Source organism: Camarhynchus parvulus, chromosome 2 (assembly GCF_901933205.1).
Source record: "Camarhynchus parvulus chromosome 2, STF_HiC, whole genome shotgun sequence".
NCBI classification, from domain to species: Eukaryota; Metazoa; Chordata; class Aves; order Passeriformes; family Thraupidae; genus Camarhynchus; species Camarhynchus parvulus.
The window spans coordinates 51,722,826-51,740,042 of NC_044572.1; the positions used below are offsets into that span (position 1 = coordinate 51,722,826).

Genomic DNA, 17,217 nt, shown 5'->3' on the forward strand with positions numbered 1-17,217 from the left:
AAGAACTGTTATTCTTTTTCCCATATCTTTGCCTGACAGCCCTGTAATGTCAAAGTTATAATAATTTGGAGGGAAGGGGGTCACATTTTCCATTCCCAGAGAGGTTCTGTCTTGGTTTGGAAAGACAGGAGTCTGCTAAGGAAGGCAGGAGCCTCCCCTGAAATGGAGAATGTAAACCCTCCCCACCCCTCCAAATTGCTATAAATTTTAAATTAAGGGGGCTGTAAGGCAAAAATATGGGAGCAGGAAATAACAGTTCTTTAATAGGGAAAAGAAAAAAAAAGATAAAATAAACAATGCAGTACACTAGAACAACACTGACAGAGTCAGAACCTAACCTGACATCCTGTGGGTCAGGGTGTTGGTGGTAGTCCAATTGGAAATGTGGCTGCAGTCCTCCTGAAGTATCAGGTGTGGTTCTGTTGGAGCAAGGGGAATCTGTAGAGAAGGATGTATTCTTCCTCTGAAGATCCAGTGGAAGGAGGCAGCTGCTGTTTCTCTGGGGAATCCCGTGGAGAAAGCCGTGCTGGTGTTCCAAAAACTTCTGGATTATATCTGGGTAGCAATGCTTGGCTCCTCCCTCTGGCAGAGCATCTCACAATGGGATGTTACAGTTCTTATCAGTCACGCAGTGACATTCAATAGTCTGTTATCAGCAGATGTCCCCTCCCCAGGGATGTGTGAATGTGGTCACTCAAACAGAGAGATAAAGCAAACTGCCCACTTGACAAAGGTAATCTGCCATACAGATGGTAATGGAAAACAACTTGCATTGCAATCTTCAGCAGGTTCCTATCTTCCTTGGTAGGCACCTGTCTTTCAAACCAAGACACTATGGTTGGTAGTTGCCCATCTCTCTGATTTGTTGAGGTCTTGCTGTGGAACCTCCCTGCCCTCAAGCTCCTTCCATTTAGTGTCATCGGCAAATTTACTATTCCTTGAGTTTCGCATCGAAGTCATTTATAAGGAGACCTGCGCCTAAGATAAGCCTGTGGAACCCTATGAGTGACCTGGTGCCAGTTTGTTGTCACTCCATTCACTACAACCCTTTGTGCGCAACCTGTGAGCCAGTTGCTCATTCATCACATAACATTGTTATTCAGCTGTGTGCCGGCCACTTTGTCTAGAGGGATCCTGTGAGAGACAGTATCAAAAGCTTTGCTGAAGTCAAAAAAGATACAATCTAACAACTCTCCTAGGTCACTTAGGTGGATTACCCTGTTGTATGACAAAATGAGGTTCGACGAGCAGGAGATTCCCCTCGTGAAGCCATCCTGGCTGTGACCAATGACTGAGTTTCCCCCAGGTGTTTTTCAGTACCTCCCAGAATAGGATTTTCCATGATTTTACCTAGCACTGGAGTGAGACTGACTTAATTGCAAAGTTTCTTTAGAGGGTTCCTTTCACAAAATTCATGTGCTTCTTAAAAGGATATATGGGAGATGTCAGGGGTTTTTCTGGCTTTTAGGAAAGTGTTCACTGTGGGAATGTTTTGAATCACCAAGATTTAAGTAACACATGCTGAGACTAGCCATAATTTAAAATAGTTAAAACTACAATGGCAGTTAATATCTGTTGAGAAATCCTTAGACTGTCATTAGAATTTTATTTGCAAAGTTGTATTCACTCATTATTGTCTCTTTGCCTATCTGATATTTGTGTATACATTAGTTCTCATGTTCTCAAGATCAGCATAGTTTCTGTATTTCTTTTTGGAATGTACCTTTGAAGGTTTTTTTTGCTTGAGATCAAGGGTTTTTAAAATATGGTATTTGCGAGGGATCTCACTCAAAATTAATGCCACTCAGCTGAATGCCACCTTCCTTTTGCAGTCCTAAGGGACTCTGCTGCAGGAGATTTCTAAACAGATGTGCACTCCTTTCCTGGTTTGAGAGATGTAACTTCTGTATTGGATAACATGCATAATTCTAACTAAAACTTTTTAGAAATCAAGCTTGAGATATGAGCAGTGCCTGTCTGTTTGCAGTACATACCATAGTGCATAATCCTTTGACCTGAATATGCTGAACATTTAACACAGGCTTTCTATTTTCTGATGGAATGTCAGGAAAAGACTTGTTACCCAGCTATTAAGAGGAATCTTATATAAGCAGCAAACTTTCTTCTTGCTTGCTGCAGATGTTACTAAGAGATACTTGTCCATTTAGACCAGAGATACAAAGAATATTTAAAATTGGCAATGATCTAACTATACTGTGTTGAAAAGTTAAATAGCTTGAGCATTAATTTTAAACCTCAAAACAAACAGTATAGAGAGGAAGACTAAAGTATCATTATGAAATGAATCTATGCTCCCCCCATGGCAATTCTCTGGCAGAGTTTTAAATAGGCCTATTGAATGCTGAATAGTTGTAAAATAGTTTTAAACAAATTAATGTATCCAGTAAAAATGCAGATGATAACCATGTGACCATAAGCAAGAAGAAACCTAGTCTTTAGATATGCATCTATGATCTGGAGACAAAGCCTTTAATTCTATAAATAACTGGCTTACATCTTTAGAATAGTTCAATATATTGAAAACTGTAGGAAATAGGTAAGTTAAGGAGCAATTCCTACTTTTCAAAGCGTGTTGTAGCCTCCAAATGGGATAGTTTTAAAATTAAGGTTACTCTTAACATGTTTTCATACTGTAACAATTTGAAATGCTTATGGTGTGTGAAGTATGTTTTGATTTTAAATTAGTTGTGGTTTTTGTCTTGCTTCTTTCACATATTCTCTTGTGGGAACCAAAATGAACATTCTCTCATACTTAAACAGAAAAAAAGGTATTAAGGTGCCTTAGCTAGTTGTCATCACTTAGATTTTTAGTTTGGTTTATTATTTTCACTGTCACTGTATAGCAGAACTAGCTGTAGAACTTAAAAATGGTCAATTCGCGTAAGAGGCTTTGTTTCTCTAATAGAGAAAAAAAAAAGCAAAATATATATGAGGCAACTGAGAATAATGATTTCTCCTAAGGCTCAAATAACTTTGTAAATTACTTAAAATCTGAATGTGGTAATTATATGGTACATTTCTTAATAGTTTACTTGAAATTTTGTAAAGCTTCCTATTTTTACTTTTATTTCTTAATTTAAATAGTTTTGTGCTTTTTTTTCTGCATTAATATATTAATCAAAAGAAAGACTGACTACTTAACACTAATTATTAACTATATTAACCTGCCTTACTTATATTCCCTAATGTGATATCTTGGCATACTTACTCAAATCAGGTGAAATGAGCTCTTCTAACTTGAATGAGTTTACTTGTCACCATGGATTATTCAAAATGACTCATAGCATTAAAAGTGCTAGAAGCATGTTGCTCACTTTGGCTTCCTGGTATTGTGTCAGGGTTTTTATTCCTTCCTTATGAAATAACTCTGCATTTCTTCTTTCTCAGGAAGATGCAGAGAGAGCCAGATACTCTCACCAGTCCAGTCGACATTCACATTTGGTTTGTGTTGAAACTATATACTTTTTCTTTTTGATCACAGCCTTCAGAAACCAAGCCAATGGAAAAAAGGGTTTGGGTTCTGGTTCCTTTTTCTAATGGAGAGGATGACGCTTCAAGTCTCATAAGTATATGCAGTTTTAGTAATTTTAAGTCACATATTATGTTTAAGTTCATCTGGTGTTTTATTTCCATCAGTGTTAAAAAGGTAGTTTATTTTTATGTTTCAATCTTCTAGTATTTTCTTGCACTTTGAGTATAACTGTGTGTCTGTAGTATTTGTGAAAGAAAAGGTATCAGTACCTTAAGATACAATTTGAAGAAGAGTTTGGTATGATGCAGGATTCTCTTTCTTGGACAAGGTGGGAATATATTATTCATTAATGGCAAAATATTTAGCCAAATGATGTAAGGTATCCTGAAGACTGCTAACGGAAATATTTTTTGTATAGACTCTTTTATGTCATCTTTAGGCCATATATATATTGCTAAAGAACAGTTTTCTTGAGATTATGGTAACATTTTCCTCGTCTTGGATCTGCCTAGAAATCAGCTGGTCATTGATCTGGGTATACAGGCCAGGAAAGGGACAAATTACTAAAATAAAAGGGTTGGTTTTATCTATTTTGGAAGTTGGAATGAGCTGTTTCTTTGTGTGACTTTAAAAAAAGGTGATTGTCACTTGCTAAGAGGTCTTTGCAATTAAATGTGTTTTCTGATTAACTGAATTTTATGTAATGTCATGCAAGTCATAGCGTTAAGTATTCCTGCAATTTGCCGCACAGGTATTTTTACCAAATAATTTTGAACAGTAAATGCTCTATCAAGAAAACATGTAAAATACGCTGTGTGCAACTCTTAGAAACTTGTGAGCTGATACAGATTTGCTCAGATCTGCTCTTGTCTTTGCTGACATAGCAAATATGCTAAGAGGGAGATTAAGTAATTGTCTGTTGTCTAAACAAGAGGGTTTGAATTGGGCAGATAACTAAGCTCATTTTTGGGGGGCTTACTTAGAATTTCTTTGACTGCCTTGGTTATTTTCTGTCATTCAGTGAAGAGTAATAGAATTAAATTTAAAAATTTATTTCATATCTTAATGTATTTTTATAATTTCATTCTCAAGAGTTCCTCAGATGTCAGTGCATCTCACAGGAGCCGAGCAAGTACCTCCAAAAGGAGAGCTCTTGTGGTGTGTAACTTGGAATGAGCACGCTTTTTACTTAATGTGATGTGTTCACATTGTAACATTTTCTGTGTCTACTTACCAGAGTAGTAGTCTGGTGAAAGCATGCTTATAGAGCACGGTATTAATGGGATTGCTGCAATGATTGATTGTAATCAAGTACTTTGTGATAGCAAATGTGAGAGCTGAAAGAAAGAACACTTACATGTGTGAAGGGAATTAATCTCTTCAGTTGCTCTCTCCCAATGTCCCCAGTAGAGAAGTAAAATGAAATGGAAAAGGTTGTCCATCAGTCTTGACAGGTACAAACGTGTTATTAAAAGTTAAAACAGGAGACATTTTTCTCTTTTATGTTGTGATTTTAGAACAACAGGCAAGGCTGAAATACACAAATTTTGCCTTTTCAGTAATGGGTATTTCTGTATATTTATGATATTCCTAGTTTAGGCAAGTGAAACGTTTTTTAGTAGACTGTTATACCTTTTTAAACTATTAACAGTTTAAGTGTCAGGATGATAAGTGTCTGAGTGATCTGTCTTCTTTCTCTGATAGCAAGGTTACTGATTGGAGGTAATAATTAGAGACAGAAATTGTTTTGAAAAAATATATAGTTAAGTTGATTATTTAATCAGCTTAACTATTAATCATTAACTATGATCCAGTGCCTTATGGGTCCTGTAGGTAATACTTTTAGTAACACAAAAAGGACCATAGTCTATAAATTACATCTACAATATTAAAATGTCATTTAATATATTGTTAATACTGGATGTATTGGAACTATTGAGATAATATGAATACAGTATGAAATAATATTAACTAAATCTGGGCTACATTAACTTATAAGCAAATATAAAACCAAAATGTGGGGAATTTCTGGTGTTAATCTGATGTCTAGAAGAAATTTTCAGATGTAACAATAGACAAAAGTATTTTTTCTTGAAATCCTCTCATTACTCATAATTTTGGAAATTATACTGGGCAATACTCCAGCGTGCTGCTGCTATATAATGTCATATTTTTAAACTACTGTCGGGGCTTTTTTTTCTGTTGGCTTAGGTTGATATTAAATTGTATATTGTATTGCACATTACTTACAGCCAAAATACCTGTGAAATTTTTAATGAACTGGAAAAAACAAGCCTGATGTGAAAATTAAAGTTTTCTAAGTTGAAAAAAAGACACATAAACTTCACAAATATTGCTGTTACTGAGTGACAAGAAACATGAGACACTCGCTAAACTATTATTACGAAGCTGTTTTTAGTAGTATTCTTAAGAGTTGCCAACTCTGGTAGACTCCCATTCTCTTTACGCGCAGCTGGCCCTTTCATCACACTGTTCCTTCTTTTTCACACATTTGCTCCTCCTGAAAACACTTAATTGCTCTATTCCCTTTAATTCCTCCCTGATCACAAAATACTATTTCCCTTTCCTCCTGTGAAATCTTTCATGCCCTGTACCTCATAGGCAATGACCTTCCTGAGCCTGTAAGGTGCCATGGAAGGTCATTGCATCATGGTGAATTGCACAGCTCAACAATGGGGCTGATGTTCCCTTTTGAGTGCTTTGCCTGTGTGGAGATGAGCCCTTTGTTTGATAACCTTGTAAATGTTGTCTCAGTTTAATGAAATCTACCATATAAGACTTGGCTTAACTATTTAAAATTCTATTACTAAAGTCACGTGAAATATTTCACATAGCGTAGTGCTGTCCAAAATTATCTCATTTTTCATAAAATAGGATGCTGTTGGGGAAAAAGATTAATTTTTATTAAGTGGTCCAGCCTCAAAAAGCACTTCAGATCTGGATAAATGCATATTCCTTCATGTTTAAATTTTCATTATTAGTAGAATATGTTTTCTTGTAATTTTCTTGTAAGTCTTTTTAGTCATTCTTTGAAATAAAAGCAGTTTAATTTTTTTAACATTGTGACTTTTACTTTATTTAATTTTCTTTTACGTTAGTATGACAACACTAAGGATAGATCTGCAAGATATTTGGTCCCTGTATGTTAATACTTTGCATCTCTTTGAGGGAAGACTGTTTTTGTGCTATGTTTCTAAGGTGTAATGATACTAACTAGTGACTTTAAATTCTTTATATACTTTAAAAAGTATACAAATTTGTACTATCATATGTTCAGATGTAGAATAGTTATACAATTCTAACACTTTCTGTAGCCTCCATGTGTAATTTTTTTCAGGGAGAAAAGACACCTGTCTTAGAGCAAGTGCTTGCTAGTATTGTTGTTTCTAAACTTTGTAGTGAAGTCTCATACAGGTTAGACTTCGAGGACATCCTTGGTGGAAAAAGTGTGTATTCATCTATTTGTATTCTACGTTACCACATAGAAACTTTAACGTAATCTAATGGAAAGTTATTTCAGTCCAGAGAATAAGCAGCTAGTTTGTATATCTTTACTCAAAAGACATCTGTCGTATTTTTATGAAGTCATAGTAGATGGCATCACATTCTCAGTGGTATTATGCCACATAAAATCTGTGCTTCTTAAGAAGAGGCAAGCAACAAGTACCACCAAAAGGAATATTTAAGTGGCTTAAAAAACTGTATTTGTTTAAATAGCAGTGTTACCTGAATTAGCTAGCAGATAGGCAAGCACAATATAGTGCTTAAATTTGTTTGTATTGTTAAGCTTTTTTAGTTTGTTTATTGATTAAATTCTTCTGTGAGATGTGAGCACTAGCTTTAAGCCAAGCTTATATTAATGAGAATAGGGTTGATTATAGTTTCAATTGCCAGTTTTTTTTAACACAGTGATAGAAGCGTGGCTATCACGCTTTTTTTTCCAATTAGGTAGTTAGAATTTTCTGTGTTACTTCTGCTTTAGGTGATAAAACCTTTAAATCCTTATGTCTGTCTTCTTTATATTTTGAGATTGAAGATGCTGTTATATAGTGTTATTAGTTCTCTAAATTTCATTCTTAGAGTCATGCTTACAGTTAATCTCAAATGAGAAAGCTCTTTATTTCCATAAAGGTTTTTTGGGTAGTCTTCTAGTATAATATTCCTTATAAATATACTAAGTATGTAACATCATGGATAAAATTTGTTAGCTTCCTGACATTTTCATAAATGTTTTTAGGAAAAAAAAACCCTCATATTGATCAGATTCTGACCTCCAATTTGTGTGTGAAACTGTTTTTGTATCACTGCAATACCATCAATGGAATCAGATGAATAGAAATCTTGTTTGCTGGAGGCCTAGAAAAGGCTCTTGGAACTATTTAAAGGTGGCAATTCTCTGGATTAAAGTTTATTCAGTTGGGATGGAGATACATGTTCTATTACTCCCACTTGTCATCTATCAGATAGTTAGAAACATTTTAAATGTAGATGTACAGCAGATTGAATTTGCCATAGACCTTGATGTTAATCCAGTGACTTATTGAGAAAAGCTTGAGGATTATTTTGATTGTGCAAAAACTATTCCAGAAAGTTTGGTGTTTAACATGTGAATATAGTGTCAATAAATGAAATATTTTGGATGTAATTTTTCAGACAGTTTTTAGTACGGATGGATTAGCAACTGCATTAGGGGTTGGGGGAGGGGTCAAATCAGCAGTAGATGCTTGTGTTGAGACTAGGCTGAAGTAATTTTGTATTTACTTATTATTGTATTACAGCATTTCTCCATGTGCTTTTGAAGGGCTATTCTCCTGTTCCCTTAGTTCCTAAACAAATGAACAATATGAGTATTTCTGCTTTCTGTTGCCTATTAAGTGCTTTATTCTGCAGGCACTACTTTTTGCCATGTTTTTATCTGTCTGGTTTTTCTTTTTTGTATGTGTGTATGAATTTTTGCCTTACATGTGCATATATATGCAGTTTGTGTAGAGAGTCAAAACCCAACAGAAATAAGCCAAAATATAATTGCTAGACTTTCAGTATGTGTACTTGATGTAAAGAATAGTGGTAGGATACAGGCTATGCTAGTGTCACATAAACATCCAGCCCCAATTCAATTATTAGGGATTTCTGTCCTTCTCTCTCCCCAAAATGCTTTGATTCATAATGGTATCTAATGTAAAAAAGATTAAGTAAATAATTGTACTAATTATTAGCAAGTCTTTTCAGTTATTTTTTTCGTGTATTTCTTGTTGCACTTGTTAAGCTTTTGGAATTTTTATTTTATTATGGAGGAAAAATACCAAAATTATATACTATTCTGTTTGAGCATGGCATTAGAAATACAGTTAATGCTGATATGCAAAGTACATAGTAGTTTTGAGGCTTTTATTATTTACTTGCTTAAGAAAGCTAAATGGATTTGAGGTCAACATTAGGGAAAACTTTACAGCATTTTGCACAAGGTCTAAGCTTGGGAACACTTAGGTAATGTTAAGATAAAACTTTTGTTTGCAAGATCTACAGATGCAACCTTTGTTTTCTCTCTTCTTTCCTTCCTCACCCCTCAGAGTGGAATTTACTATAATCAAAGAAATTATAGCAGCCTTGGATATAGTAAACCAGTTCCTTCCTACCATGTTTGGGTCTGTCTCCTCTTTCTATATAAATGTACTTATTTACATAAAATATGTATATGTGGTTTTGCGTACTTATGCCATGTGACACTAACTTATCTCTATGACGCTTGCAATTATTACAGTGAAAAGCGGTAACAGTTGTATTTTTTGCTTGTAAGGGTTGTGTTTTATAAAATTGTGTAGCATGCTGATTACTCTGTTCTGCATGTGAGGTTTTAAATTTAAAATAACTTCTGTTTCATGATTCTGTATGATATACAGAAAACAACCAACAGCTGTGACAGTTGCTGTTTCAAATTCCTGTCTTTTAAAAACAACAAAAAAGCCTTAAGTGTTTAACACCATTGCAGTACTTTTTTCCAGCTTAATATAAATTATAAAATACTGATATATCATGAGATGAGTAATATCTTCCAGTACCTGCACCTGTGGTCATGGCCAGGTTTAAATAACTAGCTAGAGAAAACTGACATGTTATTTGAGAACTACCTAATTTCTTCACTCTCTTCCACAAATCTACTTGAAAAAATACTAGACCTGTTTGATAATGTTTAAATTGATTTCAAAGAGGTTTTCTTGGAGGCTGTCCCACCCTTCCTGAAAGTTTCTGTCTACTATAGATAGATTAAAATTTAGTATTTAAATCTTTAGGACTTTAGTGGAATATAGAACATAAATTTAAAAATGTGTATATGCAGAAAAAGTATTTCTGACTTGTTCTGTTCTTCACATTATAGTCGTCTTCTCTATACAGTGATCCAGTGGCACCAGCTAGGAGCTACAGGGTTAGTACAATGTAAAACAATATCTTACTTATCTTTAGATGTTTGAATGGCCCAGTATAAATACAAAATTATGCTTTTCTTCATAGGTGTCTCCTTTAAACACTGGTTTGATAAGAAGTATCAGTTTGTTTTGTAAGCACCATATGCATGGTTGCCTTAAATTTGTATTGTATGGCCATGAGGTTTGACAGTATTACATGTGCATTTTTAAAATATTTTTATATTGCATTTTCTGTGTATAATTTTCTGGAGGTGTTCAGTTTAATTTTCTTAATGTTGTTAAATTGCCTCTTTAAAGTATTTTAGTAGTTGCTGTTTTACTGCTCTTTTTACAGACAAGCATAAAGTTGGTGAATGCAACAATGACACTGAAGAGCACTGGGGTTAGGATAAGTTAATTCAAGCATACTAAATAACAACTGCATGTATAATACCAAACCAGTATTTTAAAAAGTTAAGCATTTGGATGGAAATCAGGAGATTATTGAAGTTTGTGGTAAATACACTGTGAATACTTTTAAATAGGATGCCATATTTAAATTTAATAAACATGAAAAGCAATAGCATGAAAACCTAATCTGCGTCTTTACAAAATCAAGAGTAGCTAGTAGTGCCATAAGAAAGGCTAGGGTAGCTCTGCAAAAAGATATCTTTAAAAACTGGCATGAACGTCCAAAACTTCATGCCTTTTGCTGCATATAGTAGTTCAAATCTATCTGACACTGCCATTTAGAGACATGCTAAACCTATGTAAAAAAACCATCAAATATTGTGTAGTATTTTTAATTAGTTAGTGAGATCTTCTTTTGCGGTTGGATTACAAATGAATTATTTACTTTTTTTAGCTTTGCATATGCTCTCAAGAAAATGTTAGCAGATTCTGTGAGAGAACAGTACAGTAAAGACTGCTATTACATATAACTCTGATACATATATAATTCTAATTTCTGCTGGAGGTTTCTTCATAGGGAGGGGTAAAGCAGCATGAAATGGTAATTTTTTTTCTTTTTAAGTTGCGTTGCTCAGAGCTGCTTGTATTATTCACTCCATAAATAGATTTCAGCCTTGCACCTTTAAACATAACTCTTTCAGGAGAATGTGCATGAGTGACTGTAAAATAAAATCACTAAGTATACTGCATAGCTTCAGTTCCCAGGGTGTGTTAAAACTTCTGCAGGCTTCTGGGCAGTTAAAACCAAATTGAAATTAAAATGTTTATTTTAATTATGCAGCTAGTTAAGATTTGATTTTTTTAAAGTATTTGGCTATTTTTTAAGGGAATTCTTAGTGACACATGGAAATAGACATGCCTCAAAGCAGTAATAAATGCTGCTGAGAATCTTAATTTTTTTTTTCCACAAAAAGTATGCTACTAACTGGAAATGCATACATAGGATAAGAGAGTATGTGACTGTGCATAGGAATTACAGTGTATGAGTGTGGCATGATAATGGCTGAGACTGGATATACGTGGTACTTCATTCCTTCTTTCTCAGGCCTCGTTGTGTGGTGATGGATGACATAACTCAAATAGTTCTTGCACTTTTAGTATAATAGGCCTCTGGTTGTTTCTTTCATTATCTTTGTTTTCTGCAGACAAAAATCTATGAAAGTTGTGAAAGTGTCCTTCATAACTTTCCTTTAGCCATCTGAATGCAGTTATTCTTCAAGAGCAAGCTCAGTCCAAAGTAGTCCTGTGGTGAGCATTCCTATGCACAATTTGATGAATGCTTTGATATTAACACATCAGTAGTTACGAGTATGTCCACTTGGGATCGTTTCACTGACCAACACACAGATTTGATTTTTCCATTTCGCATAAGAAGTTTTGATTTGTTGGAGATGTGATTTTTAGCAAGATGTAAATTTTTAGCAGTAAGACAGTAAACTGTAGAAGGAATTTGTTTTTCTAAATATCTTTTTAATGTTTGTAATAAACAGCTAGTAACTGAAGTATAGCACATTGTTGGGGCTACCCCCCTATGTCATAGATGGGGCAAGCATGTAGAAAAGTCTTTCTTTTGGGGAAGAGGATTAATGGAAACTGTTATATCATGCAGTAAGAAGTTTGCTCATTTTTATGATAACGAGTATCCAAAATGAGAAAAAATTGGTTTTGGGTCTGTATTGTATTAAAAGTATCATTCTAAACTTGGCTCTTTGTGCTGCAGAGTGATTTTAAAGAGTTTTATTTTGCTTCTGCCACAGAACAATTGTCTAAGTTTCATTGATATAGCTGCTCATTTGTCACGCCACACAAAACAAAATAAGTTATCAGTGTTCTAGTATGGGCTAAATTGACATGTTCAGTCCTTTTTAAAATTTCTCACATATTAACACCGTTATATGTACTAAACAAATAAAACCACATTTGTCAGAAACAAATGTTTTTAGCTACAAGAGATACCAGAGTAAATTTTTGAGGGTGTAGGAAAAGGTAATTCTGCTGTTGCTTTATGAAGTTCTAAAACGTAACAGATATTGACATACACATATAGTCTCTTACATTTTGAAAATGCTGCTTGTCTCCTTAGATTTTATTAACACTGAGATAATTTCTTAAAAGCATAAACTTTAAGATATGTAAGAATATATATATATAAGATCTCACTGTGTATATGTTATACCAGTCATGCCAAGGTACATTCACTCACACTAGTGAATGCTTAATAGAGTTCAAAGCATTTGTTTAATGAAATAATCCTGAAAAGCAGATGAGTAAAAATCTTATGAATAATTTAACATTAATTTCCTACTGTTTCTGTGTCTTGTTATTTTGGTTTTACTCTGGATAATGCATTTGAAGTCAGCTTAGTTCTCTCTGAAAATCAGAAGAGCAAGTAGGAGAGATCTAAAAAGTAGAAAAGACTTGTGAGAAACTGTATGATGCTTCTCCATCTTAAAATCTGTCCATTTTGATGACCCCATTGGGAAAGTTACTAGGACTACAAAAAGTATAGAAGGGGGGGATAGCAAGGTTTATTAGGTATATGGACCTCTCAACAGCAAAGTGGATTTTGAATGACTGACCAATACTGTCATAGATTGTAGCCTGAGTTGTTCTTCTGCTGTAATCGTAATAAATAAGAAGAATTCTCTTCAGTATCTCTATACTTTGTGAAATATAAGTGCAATAGGAAAGTTTAGCCAAATTTCCAGCTATCAAAATTTACCTAGCTAGCTACATTTAATGAAAATTAAGATACTAGTTTAAATATAGATGTAGCTGAAAAATAGCTGGAAAATTTGTTGTCAGAGAAATAGAACATAACATAGCAATGACAACAAATACAAATTCTGTAGTCCTAAAATAGCATAATCTGAGCCAGGGGTTCATCAGTAATCTGGTTTTTGTATACCAGTTATATATATAACTTTTAGACATCTTACTAGCTTTTAATTATGTACATCAAGTATAGAGAACTTTTTTTAATGGTGAGAATTGCATAAGGACAATATATTTTCAAACTATCCATAGAAGGATTTTCTTCCTATAATCACTTTCACTGTGAAGATTGTATTTAGTTTTAACTTTCTGCCTTTTGAAGTAGAATGTTATCAGTAAGGTTCTGATAAACCTATTCTTCCCATTTAATACTGTGTTTTACATGCATAATGTTTCTCAGTTTAGTATTTCACTTGAATTCCCATGGCAGATGCAATTGTGCTTAGATATATTTTGCCTTTTTTAACAAGAAATGTGTAGCACTAGCATTTTCCCCCAAGTTTTTAGGTGCTAGTCTGACATATATCTTTGGGGAGTAACTTTGCCTTCTAGTCTAAGACATCTTAAACTTAGCAATGAGAAGAAGTCCAGATTGTAGCTAGCGCTGTTGGATTTGTGTTGATTTGAAAAAAGACAACATTTATAGAGAATAATATTTTTATATTTTTTATTTATCAGTTTATATAATCTGTCTTTTATGATCTGCAAACTTTTTTTAATTTTTGTAGTTTGTATTTGACCTTAAATTAATACTAAACCCTTTGGTATCTGGTTTTATGATTTTTTATATTACTCTAATTGAGGAAGATGAATCAATAATAAATGTTCATTGTTTTTAATGCAATAATGGAGATTTAAGGTAGGATTTTTTGGTTTTTTAATAAACTTTTGTTCATTCAGTGGTGTCATCTTCAGTTCTCTTTTACCTTCTCCTTATCTTTTGAAGTTCTCTGATTTTTCTCATCAAAGTGAAACCACTGCTGATTTTTTCAGTCGTTCCAACCACAGGGGAAGCATTGTTTCTGATGCAGATTATGGCCAAGTATTGAATCGTGTGAGTGTAATGCTTTTATTTACACTGTGGTGAATACAGCAAAACCATGGATTTTCTTTTCATACTCTGAAAGAGTAAATACTGTTAAAGCAGTCTAAATTACTTAATTGCAAATTGGTTTATTGCAGAGTTGGGGCTTGTTTTCATATAAAAATGTACTGAGTGAAATTTTTAAAAGCATGCTCCTTATTTTAAAGGAGATTTTGCCTGTTGCTAGAAGCATGTGACAAGTGTAACACTTCACAATTTTGTGTGTGTGTGTGATAAGCTTAACAATCTTTTAAAGACCCAAATATTTTACATTTTTTCTTATGGAAATTGTGTGCTAGGGAGGTTTTTGTTTACTTTTGGAATACTATTCTTTTCATGACAAAAATACTTAGAACTGTACACGCACTAGTGCATTTTAGTGTTCCTTCATCCCATATGAGATTTTTTCAGAATCCATTACTGAAGCACTCCTTGCTGGCTGTGCACTTGTATAGAATCCCATGTCAATCAACAGATCATGTTAAGGGAAAATTATCATGATGGTTTGTTTTCCTGTGCAGCTCCCTTTAGGCTGAACATTTTTTATACCAAATCTAGTCACCTTCCCTTTCTTCATGCTGTTGCTTCTAAAAATTCTTGTTACTTGCAAGCAAAACTTTTGTGTTTAATAGCATGGAGTAAAAGGCAAATTTCTGTTCTTAGGTATATCTTTTGAAATAGCATTTGGGGTTAGCAGATACAGTAGGTAGGCAGAGAGGCTGAGAGCACTGTGCTTATTTAGCTGAGCAAAAGGAATGGTATGTGGTGGTCAGCAGTGTGTAATTGCTTGCTTAGGTGAGAGCCAAATTCTTTGTACCCTTGCAAAGAAGTGCAACAAGGGCCAGCAACCTCACACTGCAGTTCAGGAGTTCAGACCAGACACTCCAAGAAGCTCCACAAGGACGTTATTGTTGCAGTCTGCCAGGTTACAGCAAGGCTGCAGAACCTCTGTGTTCAAACCACAGCTGTTGGCTGTGGTTTTGCTTTCAATGGGAGACTGAGAGCTAGACTACTCTCATAGCCACTTTCTGTGACTTTGCATTTAGATGATATTTTAATACTGTTACAGTGCTGTATAAGTTGCAATAATTCATGTTATTTATCATCTGTACATTCTCAAATCATGAGAGACTAATTATTTCTCCAACTTAAACTTTAGCACTTTTTTCCCATAATAAAACTGACTTTCTGAAATAAATGCTGTGCTAAAAGAAGTGTGGAGGCTGAGACTGGTAGTTATGCTGCCTTCTCAGTTGCTTGTGTTATCATCACTATTTATTATTAGATTTGAAATTTATATTTTTATTTAGGCTAGTCTAAATGTATCCTTCAGATCAATACTGGTAACAAATATTTGCAATCTGTAATTTCAGTACATCATTGGAGGAAGTGAATTTGTCATGAAGAAGCAGTGTTGCTTTTATAGAAAACACAATAGGAGGAAAAAGAAAAGTCATATAAAGTAATCTTTGTTTCTTCTGTGATTGCAATAGACTTCCAAAACTGTTTTCTCTGGCATAGAGAAAAACAGGTGTTCTTTGAGAAGCAGGACATGTGAGACACCATACTAAATATGTGTCTAATCCCACTTACTTTGATTCATAGAAATGTAGAAAATGTGGACATCTACAAGACAATTTTGCAATAACAGTTTCCTAAGTAAGAAGGGAGTGTGGTAGTTCTTCTCCTTAGTCTTCAGTAGATAAAATATGAATGGAAATTATTTTGTAGAATGCTTTTACTTAGTACACTTCAGTTACAGGCTTTTACCTGAACCAGTTTTATTGTGATTTAATCACAGGTGACACTAAAGACATTGAACTTACAGATGTGTTTCCTGTTAACTAGGGCATTCACCCTGCTGTCACTGAGTCCCTTAAGTGTACCTGCATGAAGCTTTGCATTTGTTATTCCATCTAGTTTTGTAGTGATTACTCTTGAATTTTAAATATTATTTGAAATATATATTTAAATATACTTAAAATTTAAAAGAGTGTGTTTTGTTGCTTAGTACTGGTAATGACATTTTAAAAACTTTAAAGAAAGGTTTCTGGCTTTTTCCTTTACAAGCTTTTTTCTTTACATTTATGTTGTAACTGAGGTAAAAACTGTTTTTTAAGCTAAATATTATTTTTCCTGTCTTGATCTATGCTAACATCTGGAATTTTTGAAATGGTTTCATTTAAAAATATTTCTCAGTCTCTTTGAACAAAAGATGCCAATTCAGTAGTTCCTTATTACAAAAGGTAATCATGTTCCCTGTTCTCTTTCAGCTGGAAGAAAAGAGTGAAAAATCACATTCAGAAATATTTTCAAGGGTAAGAGTTTTTAATTTTCAAAACTTTTAAAATTATTTAAAGTCAGTGTTCATTCACAAATCGCAAGTGTTGAGTTAATTCAAAAAGTATACATTCTGTGTATTCTTTGTATTTTTTGTCAGGGTTAGCTTGCAAAAATATTTTTAGATAAACTTTTTTATTGCCCAGAATTAATGGTTTATGCCTTTTATTTTTTGAGGAAAAAAAATTATTCTTTAGTTTTCTTTTGGCCAGTAATAATTTTCTATAAAATTTATTTTTCGTGTGAGAAATACTTACCAGGTAAGGCTAAAATTTAGGAGGCTAAAGCTATAAAAATCTGTATGATAGCTTCTCATTGTAGGCTTTCTTCTGAATTTTGGATGGCAGAAATTATAATACTTAGGAAATATTGTAAATGTGTACAGTATTTCAGCACTATTAGCCATCTTATGAATATCTTCTGGATAGATGACTCAAAATTCTAATGTTCTGGTACACTAAGTCATCAACAAGAAACCAAGATTTTACCCAGAAGAAGCACAGGTGCTGGAAAATACCCAATGGAATGTACTGTCTGTAAGCTAGTATTAAGAAAAGCCAGAGAGAAAACTGTTCTGTGACTTTGAAGAAATTTATAAAGAGTATTATCAAGTATACCAGAAATAACCA

The 17,217-nt window shown here is 33.8% G+C and overlaps 1 protein-coding gene across 19 annotated transcripts in view; it reads left to right on the forward strand.

The window, feature by feature from the left end:
• LRRFIP2 (LRR binding FLII interacting protein 2) overlaps window positions 1-17,217 on the forward strand; it is a 56,754-nt gene that overhangs the window by 20,798 nt on the left and 18,739 nt on the right. For 12 of the 19 annotated variants that reach the window (XM_030944197.1, XM_030944201.1, XM_030944200.1 and 9 more), the window contains 3 exons: window positions 3,409-3,462; window positions 9,891-9,938; window positions 16,522-16,566. In XM_030944197.1, the coding sequence (XP_030800057.1) occupies window positions 3,409-3,462; window positions 9,891-9,938; window positions 16,522-16,566 (147 nt within the window). The remainder of the gene's footprint in view (window positions 1-3,408; window positions 3,463-9,890; window positions 9,939-16,521; window positions 16,567-17,217) is intronic. The other 7 variants (XM_030944203.1, XM_030944209.1, XM_030944208.1 and 4 more) reach the window with 2 other exon arrangements.